This window comes from Sphaeramia orbicularis, chromosome 17 (genome assembly GCF_902148855.1).
Source record: "Sphaeramia orbicularis chromosome 17, fSphaOr1.1, whole genome shotgun sequence".
Taxonomy (NCBI): domain Eukaryota; kingdom Metazoa; phylum Chordata; class Actinopteri; order Kurtiformes; family Apogonidae; genus Sphaeramia; species Sphaeramia orbicularis.
Window position 1 is genome coordinate 9586895 of NC_043973.1, and position 22813 is coordinate 9609707.

Sequence of the window (22813 nt, forward strand, 5' to 3'; positions counted from 1 at the left end):
GTGAACCTCTCGCTGTTTTTAACATTCATACTGATGAACACTGTGGCACCAATGGGAGTCATCAAAGAAGTAAGCAGACACACAGAAGAATCCTCACATGAAGGGCTTTAACCCAGAAGCCCTTTGGTCCAAACTATGCATTAGAGGACACAGTAGCATGAAAGTAAAAAAAAAAAAAAAAAAAAACCAAAACAAAAAAAAAACCTTCATTATTGCCATGAATAATTTTCATTACATGTACATATGAGTTCTAAGGAGAAAAGGTCACGAATGAAATGTGAAACTGTAGCTGTATGCTGAGGCAAAGTGGAATGATAGAGGTCAACAGGTCTGCAAATAAAACATCTGGAAAGGTGTGGAATTTTGCATTTAACTTCAGCTTTCTTTGTTGAAAACACTGAGAATGAGCAGAAGAATTGACACCTGGGTCCCCAGGTTTGAGGAACATTACATCAAACCTTGTTTGTATTATTTCTATTTCAGTGTCTTCACTTTCACTTTACTTTTTAAAATCTTTTCTTGAAGTTGTCAATACCTCACCTCCTCCTCCCAAGTATTTCATTTTCTTCCAGGTCTGTGCAGTTTTTCACATTCATCAGCTGAGCCTTAAAGTTTCTTTGTGTTCATCTAAGCCTCAGTTTTAGGCATGTACTTCTGACAGTAGTGGAATGAGTACCTTTACTCAAGTACTGTGATGCACTACAAATTTAAGTTGTATTTCTGTTTTATACAACTTTCTGCATTGCTATGACTAAACTCATCCTCGCTGTGCTCGGGTGATGGGTGTGCAGTTCATCCAGGAGGTGTTGCCTGTTCATCACAGCACCGACATTAGGGCTTATAGGGTTATATACATGAACAATCGCCCACTCATTATTCACACAGTAACATATAAACCTTGACCTTGAACTCTTTAGAACCAGGACCATTTCCTTGTGAGGCAACACTGTTAACCACTGTATGTATTAATGGTGATTTTATTTTTTGATGGTGATTGTTTATGAGAGGGTGTCAAACATATGGCTCGCAGGCCAAAACCAGCCCACCAAAGAGTCCGATCCGGCCCGTGGGATGAATTTGTGAAATGTAAAAATTACATTAAAGATATTAACAATCAAAGGTCTCAAAATCATTTAAGTCCAGGTTCCACATTCAGCCCAATTCGATCTCCAGTGGGTCAGACCAGTTAAATACTATGGTAATAACCTATGAATAATAACAGCTACAAATTTTCCGCTTTGTTTTAGTGTAAAAAAATAAAATTACTTGAAAATGTTTACATTTACAATTTATCCTTTCACCAAAAAATGTGGGTAGCCTGAACAAATATGAAAAGCATGAAAATGTCTTAATTGTAATTTCAAGAATATTCTGCCTGTTACTAAATGTTTTGTGCCTTTGTAGATCCACTGTGATCTGTAAGTTGCACGTGTAAAATCAGAAGCTTGAGGTGTAATATTGTTAAAATTGCACTTAAGGAAATTTAAGTTCATGTTTTTCACATTTTTAAGGACAGTTTGTAGATATAAATATTTTCATGGTGTAATTTTACTTTTTTCACTCAAGAAAACAGAAAAGTTTGGGGTCGACATTACTTATAGTTTATTATGTTATTATTTTACTGGTCCGGCCCATTTGAGATCATATTGGGCTGAATGTGGGACCTGAACTAAAATGATTTTGACACCTCTGGTTTATGATAAACCGACAAAGACCTGTTTCTTTACTTTTTAGAAATGTGTGGTTCTCCCAGCCAAACTGAAATACAGAAAACGACACATTACTGTAGATTAAACTATCCAGCAGTTTATAAAGTAGAACAAATGAGCAAAACATTAAACATGTACAAGAACAAAGTGTATCATACACATTAATGCAGCTGGAAAACAATTCAATTACATCATATATAACAGTAAAACACAGACAGGGACCACTTTACTGCACAGTTAATACTTTTAACATGCTTTACACATTGAATGAAACTAACACTTCCATACTTCTATTTAAGGTTTTACTGTAGAACATTTGCTTGTAGTGTTTTCTTGCAGTTTTACTAAAGAATCTGCATGCTTCTTACACTGATTTCCATGCAGAATCTGTAATATTCCAAATATTTTAGAACCTATAGTTCATGTTTCAAGTGAACCTGCAATGAAACCTGGTTTAGAATGAAGCTGAAGTGTTAAAAAAAACCAAACAAAAACACTGTTTTCCTGTTCAGAAAGTGACTTAATGCATGTAGCTTTCAGGTTACAAATGAAAAATGTCACTCATTAGAAAGTGTATGTAAATTATTTAAGACAGAAAATAATTGTTTGGATAATAATTTTTCATCAACAATTCTATTATGTGACTAGACTTTTGGAAACTACATGTGGATATAAAAATACCACTTTCAATAGTTCTAAATTTAATTCCTGATATTCATAGCTCCTGGTGATACTTTTAGAGTTACTAATGCACACAAGTTACAGTGAAGCTTTTCTATATTCATTGAAGACAAACATTTCATAATCTGATACGTTTTATTGTAATGCGTAATCACACGAGTCAGGCCGTCGGGGTTGGGACGGCAAAAACAGAATGTGTGTGTGCATTAAACATCGCTTAACAGGGAGAGAGCATTAGCCTCATCAAAGATAAGTAGGTCTAAGGAAGCTCCACAGTCATTACATGTCTGTCAGAGGCCATTCTGGTGCAGACGTCTGTAGGCCACTGATAGGGAAAATCTGTCTGCTAACTCGTTTAAGAAAATGTACAGAGACCATCAAATGCCACACAGCGGAAATGTTTTATTGATGTATGTGCAAAGTTTGGAAGATTACGCTTTGGAGGAATACACAAGAAGTGGGCAAGAGCACAAATAAAAAAAATAAAAATGTAAACAGTCCCTTATTTTAAATTACGGTCAAACTGTGGAGTCTCATAGTTGGCATCTATATGATCTAACAGTGGCTCCTCGTTATGCAAATGAGGGAGAAATGCACTGAAAATGTCAAGGCATGGTCCCTTTTTTGCTTTAAATGTTTCAGTTAAAGGATAAAATATAAACACCCAGCCATGACTGCAGTATATTTGCATTTTAAGGTGGAAGATTACACTCACCTTGAGGTAGACAAATGAAAAACTGTCTACATTTGACTACAAGGATTTGCAGTTTAGTGATATTTTCTTGACTGACTGCTTATGATTAAGACAGTATTGTTATTGTTATACCATTGATAATCAAAATTCACATTTTTAACATATTATCCCGGTCGCATGCATTAACAGGCTGATTGCATATTGCTCCAGTAACATTTCCAACAGGCTGCAGCCATGAATACTGAATAAATTACCTCTGTACAAATACACACCTATACATTAATCACCTCCTTAGATATACTTCTGATTTTTAATATACCTATAGCGATTTATCCACAAACAATAACAGCAGAATTTTACAGCTTCACTGGGACACAAAATAATAGACCATTTACATACATGAAGAGGCTTTCATACATTTTTCAACATTTAAGAAGTACTTTTCATCCAAAAAAAAAACAAAAAACAGTCAAATTAAAAGGCTTAGACTCTCCTGCAGACACCTATTGTGACTGCTTGTGTTTTGTTTTTTGCACAATAAAGATCAAACAGCCCAAACTCATATTCAGAGCTCAAGGGTTATGTCGAGGTGGTTGCACCGAACACACAGAGGGTGTAGTAGTAGTTGTGGCGGAGCAGCAGATGGAAGAATCGGCGCTGGAGGTTAACACAGGCCTCCCTCGTAGTCGTCCTCCTCTTCTGCTGCGGCTGGTGCCCCGCTAGCGCCACCTTGTGGAGCTGCTGCTGCCTTCTTCTTCTTTCCTCCACCACCAGGTACCCTCAGGGAAATAGCCAACTTGGCATACTGCGAGGAACCAGAGAGAAGAGGATGTCAGAGGGAAGTAAGGTGTGGACGGAAGGGGAAAAGTATACGCAGTGTTTACTCCAGTACAAGTACAAACACTTGGATAGAAAAAAAAAAAAACACTAGTAAAAGTAGAAGTACTGATTCAACTTCTTCACTTGAATAAAAGAAAAAGTACAGGCTTGACATTATTACATACATTATACACACAAAATTATAGTCCTGATCATAGTAATAAATTGTGAATTTTCTGTCATTAAATAAAAAAACAATAGACTGAAAATGATAAACATTTATTCATTTTCTGAACCCGCTTTATCCTCACTAGGGTCATGGGGGTCACTGGAGCCTATCCCAGCTACTTATGGGCGAAGGTGGGGTACACCCTGGACATGTCGCCAGTTCATTGCAGGGCTGACATACAGAGATAAACAATCACTCTCACATTCACACCTATGGGCAATTTAGATTAACCGATTAACCTATCAGTGCATGTCTTTGGATGGTGGGAGGAAGCCAGAGTAACGACAAACATCAACTTTGTCAACACCAATGTCTAAATCAGTTTTCAGTGTCGGTCCCAAAACTCGAAACATGACTTCTTTTTTCTGACCTCCAGTCTCCGTTTAGATGGATGGATGGATGGATGGATGGATGGATAGATACTTTATTCATCCCATAGGGAAATTTACAGGTTTACTGTCTGTCTGGTCTGTCATTATGTCATTTTTGCCTTGTTAAATAAAAACTAAGTTTACACTCATGTAATTTATTTTATTTAACCTAAAAAATAACAAAATTTCAGTGAAAAAGAATTCAGGTTTTTTTTTTTTTGTTTTGTTACATATTTTACATTTATGTGTTACATCTTGTTTTTGTCTTGTTCCATATTTTCATGTAATTTTAATATTCAATGTTTTATGCTTATGTACATATGTCATTTTCATCTCATCAAGTCTTTTACATATTCTATCTTACGTTTTTTTTGCATCATGTTTGTCTTGCTAAGTCTACATGTTTTTTTTTGTCTTTTTACATTTGTATATAAAAAGCATCTCTTGTTGATTTAATTTTGGAGAGTTCACAATGATTAAAAACAAAAACAATGTTTTTCAAGTGCGTTAAAACTAAAGTAAGGAGTCTTGAAAATGTAGAAACTGCACATATTTGTGTTTAAAATAGTGAGCAAAAGTTAAAAAAACAAAAAAACAAAACACTAGTGAAGTACAGATACCTGAAAACTGTGCTTAAATATAGTAACAGTTTTTGTGCTTAGTTGCTTCCCTCTGTTTGAAGAGATAATAAACTTAACATCAGTCATTATGGAGTTATACCAGCCAGTATACACTTCATATACAAAAACCCACATTAACTTCTGATGATACTCACGTCATTGTCCATGTACTTCAGTAAAGGTGAGTTGCACACTCGGTAGACCTGGTCCTCATCCTGCTCATCATATCCCTGCAGTAGTGTCTCCATGGCGACACAATCCTCACTTCCACTGTAGCCGGGCAGACTGATGGAGAACGAGCAGCACTTCAGGTTATGATCCTCAGTTTAATTGACAGCAGTGTTACAGTCAGTAATGCCATGAGTAAAGACAGTCACAAGAGTTTCCCACCACATAAATACTTAGATTTTAGACATGAATCAGCTGCATACCACAAAATGACATCACTAGTCACTGTAGTTGTTGTTTAGGCTTGTGTGAGGACACTTTTGTCAGGTATTTATACATTTTAAGTAACATGTAATGACTTACAAGACATTTTGGATACCTCTTGAGGTGTGTGTGTGTGTGTGTGTATGTATATATATATATATATATATATATATATATATATATATATATATATATATATATGTTTATGTTTACGCATTTGGCAGACGCTTTTTCCAAAGCGACTTACAGGGGAAAACCAATTAAATCACTCAATCAATCAAATTTTATTTATATAGCGCCAGATCACAAAAAAGTTATCTCTTGACATTTTATATATAGAGTTGGTCAAAACCAGACTCTAAGTCAATTTACAGAAACCCAACAGAATCCTCCAGGAGCAAACACTTGTGACTGGTGACAGTGGCGAGGAAAAACTTCCCTTTAACAGGCAGAAACCTCGAGCAGACCCAGACTCCTGGAGGATGGCCGTCTGCCTTGACCAGTTGGGGTTAAAGAGAGAGAGTAGAGAAGGGGAAAAAGAGAGAGCGATAGAGAAAGAGACTGGGGGAGAGGGGGAGAAGGGGGGAGTAGGGGGAGACACATGGAGGCGGTTGAGGATAAGTGAGTGGTGATGATGAGGGCAGGGAAGAGGCCGGACCACCGCAGCAGGTCCAGAGATAATCGTGAAAGAATCTGTGGTTATCCTGGGAAAAACCTTATTAGAATATTTAAAATGGAATGTTTGAAAGTGCTAGGACAGGAGGTGCTCTCGGAAGAGCTGGGTCTTCAGGAGCTTCTTGAAGATAGGCAGGGATGCCTCTATTCTTGTAGCACTTGGTAGAGCGTTCCACCAACGTGGAATGACCCATGAAAAGAGCCTGGATTGTCTTGTACAAGGTCTGGGGACCACCAGACTACGTTCCCCAGATGAGCAGAGTGGTCGTGGGGCGACATAAGCTTTTATTAGTGCACCTAAGTAGACAGGAGCAGACCCACTGAGAATTTTGTTGGCTAGGATTAAAGATTTGAATTTGATGCGGGCAGCTATGGGTAGCCAGTGTAACTCAATGAGTAAGGGGGTGACATGTGCCCTTTTAGGCTGATTGAAGACCAGACGCGCTGCTGCATTCTGGACCATTTGTAGTGGTTTGACAGCACAAGCTGGGAGGCCCGTTAGAAGAGCATTGCAGTAGTCAAGACATATATATAGTATAGTATATATATATAGTAGTCAAGATATATATATATATATATATATATATATATATATATATATATATATATATATATATATATATATATATATATATATATATATATTATATCACTTAATGGAAAACATTTTAGTATTTCCAGATCAACAGATTCATCATTACAAGTGCTGATAAAGCACATCTAACTTTTCACATACCTGTAACTTTCTCTGACACATTTATCAGCTGCTACATAATCCCCTCTGTGAAGATGAATCAGCACTTGAGCGGTTGTTTTCTAAAAGATGAAATACACAAAGGAACAGACAATAAATTACAAACAAACAAAAAACTTACCAACCATCAATGACATGAATGCATGTTGGCCTGAACTTTATCATATAAAAACTACAAATACAACAGAAGAGAGCCACACCCTGTTGAAGTCTGTGTATGTGTTGTCATAATCATCCTCAAAAATGTATTTTTAATGTCCAGAAAGAAGCTCCACTGTGCAAGCGCTAATGTTAACACTGCAGAGATTAAAAATAAAATACAGAAACAAACTACACTTATACAGTCTACTGTAACCAGTCAGATTGATAATATTAATTTTAATGGTGTGAATAAACAGCAGAAATAAAGAAAAGGAACCTTGAAGCACATGGGGAAGTTCTCGATCTCTTTGTACATGTTCTTCTCTTTCTGGAGGGCAACTGCTGCTTCATCCAGCCTGAACAAGGAAACAAGAACTGGAATTTATCAGAACAACATAAGCCTTCCAGCTTGATTTCAGCAGAGCGCTGCTGCTCGGGTCCTGACTAGAACCAGGAAGTACGACCATATTAATCCTGTGCTCAGATCTCTGCGCTGCTACCTGTGGCTCAGAGAATAGACGTTAAAACAGCTCTGCTCGTTTATAAGTCTCTCCATGGTCTAGCACCAAAGTACATCTGTGACATGTTGGTCCCATATGAACCATCTCGGACCCTGAGAACCTCAGGGACTGGTCTTCTGCTGGTGCCCAGAGTCAGGACTGAACAGGGTGAAGCTGCGTTTCAGTTCTATGCAGCTAAACTCTGGAACAGTCTTCCTGATGACGTGAGACAGGCCTCTACTCTGACAATGTTTAAGTCCAGGCTGAAAACAACTCTGTTCAACAGTGCATGTGACAACTGAAAGGGTTCTATCTGCACTCTTCTCTTTTATTTTGTTTTAATTGATTATTATTTATGTCTTATTGGTTATGTTTTAATTGTAATTGTGTGTTTTTAATCTGTCTCTTTTCCATTTTTGTAAAGCACTGTGAATTGCCCTGTGTATGAATTGTGCTATACAAATAAATCTGCCTTGCCTTGCCTTGATTTGCAAGGCTGTCACTGTAGCTGTGGAAGTTTATGTGAATGTTCCATCTGAATGAAGGAAACGAAAAAAAAACAGAAACCCTCCACTTACTGCCTGTTTGTACTGGTGACTAGATTACTGCTTTACCTTTTTAATCGTACCAGGAGTCTGGAAGCTTTTCCCAGCAGTTCAACAGCCTGACGCAGACGGTCTTCATTCTAAACAGAGGAAACAGGCTTAGTTATAAAACAAAATCCCAGAATCAATCAGATCAATCAATCATCCACTCTTCTTACAGACTTGAGTAAATACTGATTAGTAGCAACTGCAGAATTCAGTGGATATAACATAGTTACTTGTAACTTCTTCATAATGTCATTTATCTTGTATAAGAAAATATTATCTTAAAGAATGGCAATAAAAACTGGTCTAAACAACATGATAATACGAAGCTACAGGATTTTAAAATAATGTGTCATCTTCACTCACACTCTATTTTTAATGGAGCAGTACGGTGTTGAATAATGGACAGTGTTTTCATGGAACATTAAGATTTCACAGTGAAGATGACCTTTTACACTCTGAATAGAAAGGGTCAACACTTCATTATTTTAGATTACATTAGATAGAACTTTACTAATCCCTTGGATAGAGCCATATGGGAAATTAAGGTTTCAACAGCAACACAACACCGAATATACACATATAAGAAGAATTACAATAAAAAAAAAAATGGTTAAAATGTGTTTTGTGACCTTGAGCCTTGACCTTTGGCCAGCAAAGTCCAATCAGTTCATTAGTTCATCACCATGTCCCTGTGCATCAAGGCATTTCTAAAATATTTGCATTCCCCTTTTGGATATAAATCATATCACAGCAAAACATTATTCTACCACATATTTGTGTGAAATCTTTGACATAATATGTATAAATTCTTAAATAACAGCCAAAATGTATTTTGTAAAAAAAAAAAAAAAAGTGCCAAAGACATTCTGAGTAACCTATTATTAAAAAAATTGCAACAAATTCATTAGCATCAGCATCAGCATCTCATTCTTACCTCAAACACGCCAGCTGCCTTCTGATACAAGTCCACTGCCTTCTCCAGGTTTATAGGTTCAATGAGTCTGGGAAAATGTCAAAATGAAAGATTAGGTTGAAGAAATTAATAGATTTTTGTTACTCAGCTACAGAGGAGTTGTATATAAAATGATAAAGTATAAATTAAAATGTGAATAAAAAGTGACAGTGGCAGATAATAAAACTCTAGGTTTGATAACAACAATGAGCACCTCAGTTCTCAACAGTGAAATCTAGATTAATTCTAGAAACTATACAATCTTTATCACAATTTACAGCACACTATCTATCTATCTATCTATCTATCTATCTATCTATCTATCTATCTATCTATCTATCTATCTAGTGTTGTTTTGTTTTTTTACTTTCCAGCCCGGTCCAGAGCCATGGCCGCAGTGTCAGGAGTTCCATTTTCCATGTACATCATACAGGCTTTCTCTATGTACTGGATGGCCTCTGGCATCTTCTTTTGTTCCTGTTGAAGCAAAAACACAATGAGGTCAGTGAGTTGCATTACAGCCGTCTCCCTGAGCATGATCAGAATATTTGCACCGTGCATACACTCACCTTCATCATCATACCTGCCTGTTCAATAGCCCTAAGGAAGAAGAGGAAGGAGAAGAGTGGCCAAATGTGAGCTGAACTGTTATGATGGATTTAATAATTTAGTCTGTCAACAGACAAAACTTTCTGTATTAATGTATAATTCATTTTGGTTATAAATGTAAAATGAAAAAATGTCCAGATGGGAAAAGCTGGTAAAACCCTGACAGGCTAAGTGATTACCTGTTGCAATATACTGTTTTAATACAAAGATACTTACTTTGCCGCATGAAAAAGCCTGCAGGGCAAGTTAAGGAAACTGCAAAACTGAGACAAACAAGATCATTTGAACATATGAGTACGTAAACTCATCACAGTGAGGATACGCCTTGTTTTCTGTATGATATTCAGCCTCCTTCAGGTAGGCATCTTTTGCTTGATCAAATTGCTTGGCATTCTTGAAGCACACAGCTAAAAACAAAACAGCAGAAACAGGTGTCAATGTGGGCTACATGACCACAGTAGGACTCCACACTGAAAAATAATACGATATTGAATTACCTGCTTTTGCGTATTCTGATGCAGCACTGTCAAAATCTGGCTTCCACTTGGTCAGACTTGTCTTTAAGCTACGAAAACATTAAGATTCAATTAGGTAAATAACTGGCTGTATGATCCATCATTACCATTCATAGACAAAAATAATGTGGTGTCTTTACACGGGTCTATTGATTCTATCTTCAGGGTACAGATGATAATAGCTGTGTTTTCGATTAATGTCGGATAACCTTAGTGAAAATGGCTCAGTGGCCTTTACAGCTAGCTAACACTAGTAGTAAAACACAAACTGGTTCAGTAGGAAGGAGAACTGGAATATTGGGCCATACTCACCATTTTTCCGCTTTAGCTATATGCTCGTGAGCTTCGTTTATTTTCTGAGCAGCCATGTTGATATGTAGGTAGACACTAAATGAAGATTTAATAAGGTTATCGATAAATTACTGTGGATGTTGTGTCGACGATGTTTGGATTAACAGGAACTCCTCCTCTGCCGCAACGTCATCCGCTGTCGCAGACTACAGGAGCCGACGAGGGCCAAACGTCCCAACAACGAGAAATTCAAACAATATGACAGAAATACAGGGGAATCATTATAAACAACAGGTGGCGCACTGGAACAGCTAAGGGTAATGGGCTTTACTTACAGTTTTACTTAGTAAAATGTAGTTGCATCTAAATTACTGATATATGTCAGCTCTGTGTCATTAATGATTCTATTATTATTCACTCAAATATTTTGAGCTACAACACAGACTGTTCAGATCAACACACGGTGTGCTGCAGTCTTTATAGCACATTTTAAGTTTACGCACTTTAAACGAGCGGAAGCGGAAACATATTATAGTGTGGTTAATGACGTCATGACGCCTCTTGTCTCTAATGGCTGAACAACAACAACCGTCGGTGGCAGAGAAACTTTCCCAAACTTCAACAGAGACTAAAGAAAGTTATAAGTAATAAACCGCTTAGTTTATATAGCAGTTTAGGCGTATTTATTTTCTTCTTCTTCTCTTAGTCACAAATGTGGAACTAGTAATGGATCCGAGGTATGATATACCGCGGAGGGCCGCCGGTGGCGGCGGAGGCTCTGCGAACTCTTCCCCTGCTATGGGGGCTCAGTCGCGCCGCAGGAAGATACCTCCAAGACCCGCTGATTTTAAACTTCAAATTATCATTATTGGTTCCCGTGGTGTCGGTAAAACTAGCCTCATGGAAAGGTTTACCGATGACACTTTCTGTGAAGCCTGCAAGTCGACCGTAGGTGAGAGCATGAGGCTTTTACGGGGTTTGTTTTGTCAACTTTGAGTGACAGCATTTAGCATGGCTCTGTCTATTTCCTGGAGGAGATGCTTATCCCGTCACAGGCTCCCTGGAACCCAACAGTACATAATCTTACCTACTTTTCTTTGCGCTGAAAATGATTGGGAGTCACAATACTGACTTTCACCAGCTAGCTCAAGCTAACTGTAACAACAACACTTAGCTATAGCTACTGGTAGCGTTGTCAAAAAGTTTGCCTTCACACACGTTTGGAGATTTGAATGGTATTTTTTGTTTGGTGGTTTAATGTTTGAGGAAGTCGAACAGTAGTTTCAGTAAAATGAGCAAAGCAGCAAAGATTCGAGAGCTTATCAAAGCATATACAAGTCTTAAACTAGTTGTAGCTCTTAACCATAGCATTTATCTTAAGTGATTTATACAGGTAGATTAGCTACATGAGGCAGGTTTGTTCATCATTAATGCGCATGTGTGGACATAGTGTGCTAACCCAAATTCTAAAGGACATTTTCATATGTCTGCATAAAAATAAACGCAAAAGAACGCATGCTTCGTTTATCAAAGAAATTATTAGTGTGACTGAAAACAAACCTACACTTATTGCTAAACTGTGGTTATAGTTGCTGCCATCCAGTGTTAAACCCATAAGACTTGTTTGTGTGTGGAACTGGGTAAACAGCCCTGTGACCAATACAGCAGCCAACCATAGTGTCCAATCCCAAAATAGTCATGCAGCTGCTCTATTTAGTGCCCCGTCATTCCTGTGACACAGCCCGGAGTTTGTGTTTGATGTGTGATATGCACCATATGCTGTTGTCCAATAATTAATAACTGCTCTATTTGCTTTTATTGGTTGGCAGACTAAGCATCCTTTAATTTTCAGATTAGATGACATGAGTTACAATGTACTTTACTTGCATCTAACTCTTACTGTATGTCCAGTCAAGACAATATGTTAACAACACTAAAACTGTCCTGACCCCAACAAATAAACCAGCTCAGGAAATACTGGTATTTGTGTATCCACTTCTTCTAATTTGCCTCATAGGAGTTGACTTCAAAATCAAGACAGTTGAGCTGAGAGGGAAGAAGATCAGACTACAGATATGGTGAGTAAGCTGAAGGCTCTTTACTTATCTGCATGGTGCATTTCCTCTCACTGTCCTACAGTCCTGCAGGGTGCTCTAACAGTCTCATATGTGAATTACAGTATGGTTGATATAAACGTTTGAAGTCAGGCTGTGGAGTAACACTTGGTCATGTCTGCTGTGCTCACTGTAATTTCACCAGAGGACTTTGTGAGACTCTTGCAACATAGTTGAAAACACACAGACACAACAAGATACTAAACAGATTTATTTCACAGTGTTTTAAATTCCATGTCTGGTGGAAGTCTGATTACTCTGGTGTCATTTATACATTGTGTTAAAGACGGGTATATGTTTATACTGCTAAACCTGAACGAGATGTCACTCTAACTTTGTGCTTTGGGCCAAAAACAGCATATTTACTGGAGAAGTCACATTTAAATGTTTAATTAGTATTTATAGACTGCAGTGCCAGAGTAGAGTGCATTTATGGTATATTAATATGGCTTGAATTTACTTACAAAATGAGACAAAACCATTTAAACTGATACAGTTTGATATTTGATTACAAAAATTGTTTTGTCCATAAAAGCATGCCAGTGCTCTCCCATATTTCTGCTCTCGCTGCATCCTTCTACATCATTGTAATGAACTGACAATATTTTTATACTTCTTGTAGTAAAATAGCAGATCTCTATCTGTGTTTTGAGCCCTTTTCATCAGCATGACTCCATTCCCTCAGAAGCACCAAAACATACAATGCAAAATCACTACAGGGTGCCTATTTTCATTTAATATCTAGCCTTTTTTTCTAATATATTTTTTAATGTAACCATAACCCAGTTAAACTCCTTGTAGGTGCGAATAGCTGTTAATCACTTCCGCTGTAGTCTTGTGTTTCTGTACTCCTAGCCTTTGGGTATTTGCGTACAGTTCCGTATCCGTAGCCACTTCGTTTCTTGAATCATCAGTGCAAATATCAGCCCGGTCCAGTGCAAAAATGAACAACTGTTGAGACTTAGAATGCCCATACTAATACTGTAATCTAGTTCTGATGGCCAAACTTCAGTAGTTCGTAACTAAAAAAAACATATTTGGATTACAGATTTAGGATGAACTTAAGAGGCATTTTTTTTCAAGGAAATCCATGACAGGAAGTGGAAAGGCTTCAGTGAGTTTGTATAGAATGACCAGCTGTATATTTTCAAACAGGGAAGGAAATTATGTATTTGCATTTTATTTTGACCACAGTGTGTTTTGATAAAAGTCGCATGTAAGATGCCGCATGTGACTGTGACTTACAACTGAACCTTTTGCCTGTTTCATAGAAAACATATAGGTGAAAAATACTGAGATACAGTGTTTGGTCCTTAATGTCCAGCATTATACTAAGGACAGCAACCTATTCAAGTACTATATGTTCACCCACCACTAAAGTGGATGGCCTGACTATGTACTACATACACCCTAAGTTTTCCATCAGCTGTTATAAAACCAATAGTAGTCACTGAGTGTTTGGACACTTATAATGTTTAATACATTTGAAGTGCTTGCGTGAAATGTTTGTGAATCCAGCTGAACAGGGTAGCAGTGTCAATGTTTTTGAAGATAAAAGTATATGTGATCACCAAGGTCTGATATGATGCAGCTATAGATGTTTGATCGTTGTCTTGTGACTCTAACTAAGCACTAATTATATTTTGAAAATATCTACAGACCAATCCAGTTGTTCTTTAAGATCGGTAAAGCAGATTTATTGCCATCCCAGTATGTTTTTCACTCTTGAGTTAGACTGTATGAAAACATTAAATGGATGTCTATGCTGGGGTAACGTATGAGAGCTTCATTGCTTGCTTCACTAACATGTGTCCTGTTCACTGATATCCCAACATCCCTCCCACCACCAAACTGCGTCCACCCTTTACTATGTCCTGTTTGGTGTCCCTCTTGTCTGCCTGATCCAGCTGTTGTTCAGGCCGGCTGTTCTCTCCCCTCTGTGTCCTGTCACTCATGTTAAATTGCTCACATCAAGCTTCACCTAACTTTCACCATTGTGATGTTGTCTCTGTCTGCCTCCGCTCATAAGCCTGACTGTCACTCAGGGGGAATGGGAGACACTAACTGGCTGAAGGTACAGTAATGTGGTTCATGTTACACCACTAACCCAGACTCTGATTAACACCTGAATCACCACAAAAGAGAATCAACATACATTTCAAATATCTCTGCACATCTACAGATTTACAATGACAGTGCATTTAATTTCTTTTTAATCTGTTCTATTTTAGCTCAAGACAGGATGTTGGGGTTTGACTCACATTAAGAAGAATTTAGTGTTTTACATTTTTGGTGGACAGACTTAATATTGATGAGTAACATTTAATTTCTAAAGTTTTCACTCAATTGATTTTTATGTCTGTCTAGTGATTTTAAGATTGGCACACACTTGATGACTATCTGAAACATTCTAAGAAGGAGCATAACAGACCTAAATGGTTTCCAGGGATTACAGCGGATTTTAGTTCTTGATGCTCAGAAAGAATCACAATACTGAGTCTGTGAAATGCAAGACAACATAACAACTGCTTAGTAACAGCTGGACATTCAGTAGCCAGATAGTCAGTCATCCATATTTGTTTTGATGAACCGAATGGTGTCACTAATCAGGAAACCTGCTCAATAAATGAAGTATTTTTTCCACTTCATAACACTGACTGGGGCTATACATGAAGTTTACCGTCCCTCCCAGTGGAGGTCATCCCTCAGGAAACTATAAAAATATGAATCTACCTCTTAAACTTATGTGCAAAAAGCCAGTGTACATGATAAAAAAATCAGCATCCAAACCAACTAGACCACCTATTCTAATCTAAAAATCTAATTAGTTTTGGCTTGGGTGCTTCCCAAAATGCTTTGGGTGCTGCACCGAAGTGTTGTAATTGTCTGGAAAATCCATAGCCCAGTTCTAGTTTTCACATATTTTAATCTGAATATGCTACAAATATAGAAATATTCAGGAGTAATGCTTCATCAGAAAAGCTGGTATCATTCTTTTTGTACCTGATACAGTCGGTACCTCTGTGACTATAGCCCAGCTTCTTTTTAGTCCATGAGGCTGTGGCAGGACTTCAGTGTTGCGTTGTAGATGTCAATTGTCTTGCCAGCATTCTATGAAATGTTCTTGTATTTCAGTGTTTCAATCTATAGTCACAATATCATCATTTGGTTAAAAGCATTAGTGACTGACTGCCCATGACTGGCTCTAAAATCTTACAATTACAATCTGTACACAGCTCACACTACATGGCTTCTGCAGACTGAACCCAATCATTGTCAAAATCATTCAACCCACCTCATCATTAAGTGTGTCCTCAGCTCTAGTTTTTCATTTTGACGATTGTAGTCATAGCTGTTTTTAATGAAGTAAAACCACTGTGCATGAAATCAGATGTTCTGTATTCAGAAGTGCTGGTGACCCTCCACTGACTTCAGTCAAACTGGATTTCATTCACGTCTTCCAGGGACACTGCTGGCCAGGAGAGGTTCAACAGCATCACGTCTGCCTACTACAGAGGAGCCAAGGGAATAGTACTAGTGTACGATATCACCAAACAGGAGACCTTTGACGACCTTCCTAAATGGATGAAAATGATAGACAAGGTAATCATGAATGTCACAGTGCTGTAGTTCAGTCAAGGCTGTTAAAGATCTCACTGGATTTGTCATATTAATAACCTTATTGTGACTGTGGCTAAATGTCTGCTCTAAGGACCCACAGCTGTCGGAGCAGATTTCATTGAAGTCATCCCTTTTTTAACGAAACGGGAGTGTTACTTTTTTCTGATGTGCCTCCTCTTTGTTTTCTGTTGTTTATCAGTACGCCTCAGAGGAAGCAGAGCTCCTCCTGGTTGGGAACAAGCTGGACTGTGAGAGTGACCGCATCATCTCCAGACAGCAAGGAGAGAGGGTGAGTGGGACTGAAATGAATGAATGAACCTCAGTCTTAGATCATATTCATTTACTTCCATTTAATTCTCAAAGATGCAGTGTAACTGAACTTGTATGAAGTTCAAGTCTAAATAATTCTTAATTTATTACAGAAAAGTTAATACAAATAATTTTTGTGTCTGCTTCAGAAACAGCTGAGCTCCAAATAAATAGTAAAATTGCTGATTCCTTCCCTATAAACTTCAGATTTGTGCAGCAAACAGCTTATCCCAACATAATAATTCAAGATGGATGACATCCACAAAAATCTAAAGTGGTTAATGAACTTGGTGATGTTGTCCAGTTTACCTCTTGCTCTTATGGAACGATAACACCCAATTCAACTTTTTTTGTGTTACAGTTTGCCTCTCGAATAAGTGGTATGCGCTTTTGTGAATCTAGTGCCAAGGATAACTTCAACGTAGATGAGATCTTCCTGAAGCTTGTGGATGACATCCTCAGCAAGGTCAGTGTGATCCAACTGGAAGAACAACCCGCTCCGTAGAGCTGTGTAATGCCATTTTTATCATACTCCTGCCCCAGAGGGCGCCCTAGGGGGCAGGGGTATCATAAAGATGCACCTATATAGACATGTATATAATAGACATACCAGGAATTTCATTCGTCGGTCCTTCTGTCTGTCTGAGGTTTTTGTCAAACTGATTTCTTGGACACTACTCACCTGATGCTTTTCAAATTGGTTACACCTGTTCTTTACATGTGCTTTCCTCTCAATTTTTGCATTTTTAACAAATTTTTGAAAAGTTTTTAAAAAGATTGAAAGTTAAGACTCAAAATGAATCCCTGGGTAGGCAGGGTATCAGTGAGCAAAAGGGGCAAAGTGTGTAACCAGGGGTATTTTTCACTACTACTTTTCCACTAGTATCTATAATATGCGTAGTAGGTGCAAAACAATCAAGGCACAAGGAGCAGTGCTTTGTCTTTAAAACCACTTCCACTTGAGTCATCCCAGTCTGAAAGCCAGGCCTCATCTATTTATGAAACACAGCCCAAAACCACCACAAATTATGTTCATTATTAAGTATGACTGAGTAGTAACATTCAGTCACATTTGACACAATTGTACATTTCTTTCCGCTCAGGCCACAACATATTTAGTGTCATCTGGAATCAGAGACCGTTCTGACATTAATTTTGCCACTGCTTTGTCATCATAAACAGGTGCTTATTCTGTTTGAACCTGAGTCTGGCCTTTCTTTGTCATATTCAGTCCAGAATGAACACTTTGTCATTCAACCACTTCTGACAGAAGACCTACTTTGTGAGTCGATGGTGAAAACCTTAATGAGAAACACATGGACTTTGGCACCCTCTGCTGATGATATTGAACTAGCTACCCACATTAACTTCAAATCTTGTGATAACTTAAACTGTTCTGTTCAGAGACATGCACTATATTGCCAAAAGTATTTGCTCACCCATCCAAATAATCAGAATCAGGTGTTCCAATCACTTCCATGGCCACAGGTGTATAAAATCAAGCACCTAGGCATGCAGACTGCTTTTACAAACATTTGTGAAAGAATGGGTCGCTCTCAGGAGCTCAGTGAATTCCAGCGTGGAACTGTGATAGGATGCCACCTGTGCAACAAATCCAGTCGTGAAATTTCCTCGCTCCTAAATATTCCACAGTCAACTGTCAGCTGTATTATAAGAAAGTGGAAGTGTTTGGGAATGACAGCAACTCAGCCACGAAGTGGTAGGCCACGTAAACTGACGGAGCGGGGTCAGCGGATGCTGAGGCACATAGTGCAAAGAGGTCGCCAACTTTCTGCAGAGTCAATCGCTACGGACCTCCAAACTTCATGTGGCCTTCAGATTAGCTCAAGAACAGTGCGCAGAGAGCTTCATGGAATGGGTTTCCATGGCCGAGCAGCTGCATCCAAGCCATACATCACCAAGTGTAATGCAAAGCACCGGATGCAGTGGTGTAAAGCACGCCGCCACTGGACTCTAGAGCAGTGGAGGCGCCTTCTCTGGAGTGACGAATCGCGCTTCTCCATCTGGCAATCTGATGGACAGGTCTGCGTTTGGCGGTCGCCAGGAGAACAATACTCGTCGGACTGCATTGTGCCAAGTGTAAAGTTTGGTGGAGGGGGGATTATGGTGTGGGGTTGTTTTTCAGGAGCTGGGCTTGGCCCCTTAGTTCCAGTGAAAGGAACTGCAAATGCTTCAGGATACCAAGACATTTTGGACAATTCCATGCTCCCAACTTTGTGGGAACAGTTTGGAACTGGCCCCTTCCTCTTCCAACATGACTGTGCACCAGTGCACAAAGCGAGGTCCATAAAGACATGGATGACAGAGTCTGGTGTGGATGAACTGGACTGGCCTGCACAGAGTCCTGACCTCAACCCCATAGAACACCTTTGGGATGAATTAGAGCGGAGACTGAGAGCCAGGCCTTCTCGTCCAACATCAATGTGTGACCTCACAAATGCGCTTCTGGAAGAATGGTCAAAAATTCCCATGAACACACTCCTAAACCTTGTGGACAGCCTTCCCAGAAGAATTGAAGCTGTTATAGCAGGAAAGGGTGGACCGACATCATATTGAACCCCATAGACTAGGAATGGGATGTCACTGAAATTCATATGTGAGTCAAGGCAGGTGAGCAAATACTTTTGGCAATTTAATGTATTAGTAATGGAAATCACAAGGTTTTGAAGTTAGGTTACCTGTCATGAGGCAGAAAAATGCTTTGGCACACTCTGCTCTCCAAACCTCTAAAAATGACTCAAATGAAGAAGCACCTGCTAACTGTGAGGACTAAGATGGGTGGAGCATTTTTGTGCTTCATTTCCATTGGATCAAATTTGGTTGGTTTGGTCTTGAGACTGAGACCAGGTTCAGTGAGATCAGAGTTTACTGGCTCACTGTTATAAGGCTGTTATTCACTGTTGAATTTACAACTGTGATTAAAGGTCCAGTGCGTAAGATTTGATGGAATGTCACCAATTCTAGAAAATGAGTGTAATATAATATCCATTAGTGTGTAGTCACACAACAATAACAATCAAGTTTTTGTAACCTTCCAGTGAGCTGTTGGTATCTATAGATGGAGTTGTTCATGGAGTCTCTCATTTTTCTACAGCAGCTCACAATAAACTTGTGCTTGTCCTTTTTTTCATTTTATGGTGAATAGCATCCAGTTTTAAGATGCATTATTGTCACCTACAGTGCAGTTAAAATACCCTCACCTAAAAAGGAGATGGAACAAACTGGCTGTAACAAGGGCTTTTTGCGTTTTTATGGCCACTGTAGAAGAGGGCAGGGGTTATTTAGCTAGTTGCAATCTGCAACTTTACCACTTGATATCAGTAAATGTCACCAACTGCCCTGTAAGCAGGAGTAAATTTTCCCTCTTTATTAATCTGAAACCCATAGTTGTTCATTGTGGTCTTACAGTTGTGGAGTTGTTACTGATTGAAAGGGGGTTATTGGGTTTTCTAGCCTAAAACCTCAGGCTTAAGTGGCTAATTGCTGGTTTTTTCTTCACGTTACTCTTTTTCTGCTTTAATCCAACTGTTTTGTCTCTTTTCTGTTTTTTTTAAAAACAGCTTTCTTGTTCTCTTTTATGCAAACAGTTAAAAGCCTTGTCTTCCTTGTCTGAATTAAGTCTTATTTGGCACTCAGATGGATTGGCTGTGATTATGAGCCTCTGTTCTTTTGTAATATATTCTTTCTTAATTTTCTCTGTTGTCTGCTTGTACAACAGATGCCACTGGAGGTTCCCAACAAGGAGCTTTCCAACAGCGTCCTGTCTCTGCAGCCTGAACCGGAAGTGCCTCCGGAGTTGCCCCCTCCTCGCATGCGCTGTTGCTGAGAGTCGGAGTGCCCCCCCCCACACCAGCACCACGACAACCATCCTGCACACACTCATACACAGCACACACATGCAGAGTCCCAATGTGGCCACCAGGGGGCGGCACACAGCAGTAGTTTGGAGCAGTTTGGTGCTGTTAGTTGCATGGACTCTGAAATCATACAGTATTATCTTCCCCAGTTTGTTGTCCTGTTTTGTAACTGTGCTCTATGACATATACAACACTAACACTTAGACCTGGTGAGTCACCCACCGCTTACTTCTGTCCACACTTGACCCAGACTACCTCATTCTTCAGACCGTTAGGCTAGCTGTGCCCCGCAGGTGCCTTCGAGGTAGAGAGCTCTCAGATGGGTGTTGCACATTTTCAAGGAAGAGGGAATTTCTGAGGGCGGTACAGCTCCGTATCCTCCTGTAGTCACACATACTGTAAACTAAATCTGTCTTCTTAGCCTTTCTAGCTCACAGCTAAAGGGTAACAACATCTCACATCTCTAGCTTAGTTGAAATTCTGGGTCTAGGTACAGTAGTTTTATACTCTTCATAAGTATTATTAGTAAGTGAAAGGTTGACTTGATGTAAACAAAAGCACATAATTCATCTTTTTCCTGAGATGATGTAACTTTGGCCGTACGTGAAAGAGGCGTCTTGCTGTAATGACTGGACGTGGTGCAGTTGGAGGTTGTGGGTTGGTATCATATCAGTGTGTTTTCCTTTGCCTTAAAGTATTAAATGGCTGGAATGGCTCATTTCCCATTTGTATAAACTGTAATGTTTTGCACTACAATCCATCTTAACTAGCTGACAGGCCGAACTGTAGAGGGAGGCAGCAGAAGAAAGTACATGACTTGTAGCTAAGCACTAACAAAAGATCAGTGTTGCCTTATTTTTGCACCTGCTCTGATATCTTTGACACCCAGATGCAGGGAGAGATAGTAGTGTAGTCTTTTAGGGGGTCACGAGGGCATTGTCCATGTGTGATAATGGCTTCTCAGAGGGACTGGACACTTAGAAGCTGATAAGCACATGTGGTTTTAGCCTTTGTTTTGCTTTTGTTACTAATACTGCCAAGTGTTGTTTTTATTCTCATATTTTTTTCCCTCTGGATTCTGATTAGCAATGAGTCTCCCCAGAAAGGAAGGTTTGTTTAGTATTCGAACGTCTCAGGAAGTTTCGCTCGACTCATACATGCTCATTTTGTCAGGCTTTTATTGCAGAGTTGATTTGCCTTGAGTTTTTTTTTTTAAATGCTAAACGTTTCCATAAAAGTTCTGCTTATAAAGGACATTCTGTGTATAGGAGGTTGGGTGGTTTGAATTGCTAGGTTTTTCTCAGTTTATGGACCAGTTTGGGGATATTCCATTGCCTGCACATTTTCATAAATACTTAGCTACGCATGTGAAGCCCTCCTATGTTCATAGAATTAATAAAAATAATGCGTCTCTCTGTGTTGTGGAGTTAATGCAATATTAGTGATGTAGCACTGTGGACTCAGAAGTGGACCCCCCCCCCCCCAAATCTGAGGGTGAAGAAGGATGAGACTGTTTAAAGCACCTGATTAAAAATGACACAAACTGACATGCTATTAGTTTATTTTGTATTTTTATTAAAGTTTTACCTAAAAGTCAAGCTTTGGTGGATCCAAAAAGGAACAGGATGTATTTAAATAGTTTCACAGCAAGTCATGATGATACAAAAGTGTGAGACCTCTGTCAATAAACAGTAACTGACATAACAGAAGACCTTCACTGACATCTTATCTTGTGTTTGAAGCAGTGAGCTGCATTAATACAAGGTAACTTCTACCTTTTTTTTTTAATGCTGTGTTGAATTTGGCATGAAATGCTTCATTCGTCCCCCTCCCCCTTGACTTTTCACATTTGGCACTAACTTGGTCATCTAATAAACAAGCCTTATACTTCTCAATATTTTACATATACATTTTAAAATGCTTTTATCTGAACTGTGTATCCTTTAAGATGGAAGACTGTACTTTGTATTAAACCTGTTAGAAGTCTCAAAGGTTTTGGCATGTTTAAAGCAGATTTGTGGTATTTATAACTCGTGGCATTCTTTGACTAATGAAATGCAATTAAAGATATCTATATTTATTACCAAATGATGGCTGGTTTTTGTGATTGTGTGTCTGTAAAACCATTTGTGGGCTCCCTGGGGCAGAGCAGATGCAAGGAAAATGATTTTAATACAAATCCTGTCAAATGTGTCTTTTAGAGCTGAGACTAATGATTGATGATGAGAACTCTACAGTGTGACAGTCTCAGCTCTGGTTCCTTAAAACGCATCACTGCACCGTGCGTGAGGCTGTTCAATAGCCAA

The 22813-nt window shown here is 38.8% G+C and overlaps 3 protein-coding genes across 3 annotated transcripts in view; 2 read left to right on the top strand and 1 right to left on the bottom strand.

The window, feature by feature from the left end:
• piezo2b (piezo-type mechanosensitive ion channel component 2b) overlaps positions 1 to 218 on the top strand; it is a 98555-nt gene extending 98337 nt beyond the window's left edge. Inside the window, 1 exon segment of the mRNA XM_030161253.1 lies at positions 1 to 218. This exon segment is cut by the window's left edge and continues 1426 nt beyond it. The gene's annotated coding sequence lies outside the window, so the exon portion shown is untranslated.
• Positions 219 to 2772: 2554 nt separating this feature from the next.
• napgb (N-ethylmaleimide-sensitive factor attachment protein, gamma b) lies at positions 2773 to 10787 on the bottom strand. Its single transcript, XM_030159763.1, has 12 exons — positions 10607 to 10787; positions 10277 to 10344; positions 10102 to 10186; positions 9996 to 10013; positions 9740 to 9770; positions 9538 to 9647; positions 9153 to 9219; positions 8240 to 8310; positions 7403 to 7481; positions 6967 to 7046; positions 5279 to 5408; positions 2773 to 3889 (listed from the first exon to the last, which is right to left on the bottom strand). Exons 1-12 carry the CDS (start codon positions 10660 to 10662, stop codon positions 3749 to 3751), a joined length of 936 nt encoding a protein of 311 aa, XP_030015623.1. The 5' UTR covers positions 10663 to 10787; the 3' UTR covers positions 2773 to 3748.
• Positions 10788 to 11106: 319 nt separating this feature from the next.
• rab12 (RAB12, member RAS oncogene family) lies at positions 11107 to 22595 on the top strand. The gene is made up of 6 exons (XM_030159764.1): positions 11107 to 11537; positions 12603 to 12663; positions 16164 to 16302; positions 16520 to 16609; positions 16991 to 17095; positions 20369 to 22595. The coding sequence occupies exons 1-6, from the start codon at positions 11312 to 11314 to the stop codon at positions 20474 to 20476; spliced, it is 729 nt and encodes a 242-aa protein (XP_030015624.1). The 5' UTR covers positions 11107 to 11311; the 3' UTR covers positions 20477 to 22595.
• Positions 22596 to 22813: the final 218 nt, after the last annotated feature.

Excerpts from the sequence above, each read along its gene's own strand:
- rab12 (XM_030159764.1), top strand. The coding sequence starts at position 11,312 with ATGGATCCGAGGTATGATATACCGCGGAGGGCCGCCGGTGGCGGCGGA. Across the intron at positions 12,664-16,163 it reads AAGATCAGACTACAGATATG|GGACACTGCTGGCCAGGAGA; the intron begins GTGAGTAAGCTG and ends CACGTCTTCCAG. Across the intron at positions 17,096-20,368 it reads TGGATGACATCCTCAGCAAG|ATGCCACTGGAGGTTCCCAA; the intron begins GTCAGTGTGATC and ends CTTGTACAACAG.
- napgb (XM_030159763.1), bottom strand. The coding sequence starts at position 10,662 with ATGGCTGCTCAGAAAATAAACGAAGCTCACGAGCATATAGCTAAAGCG. Across the intron at positions 8,311-9,152 it reads AGGCAGCTGGCGTGTTTGAG|AATGAAGACCGTCTGCGTCA; the intron begins GTAAGAATGAGA and ends TCCTCTGTTTAG. Across the intron at positions 7,482-8,239 it reads CTCCTGGTACGATTAAAAAG|GCTGGATGAAGCAGCAGTTG; the intron begins GTAAAGCAGTAA and ends TTCCTTGTTCAG.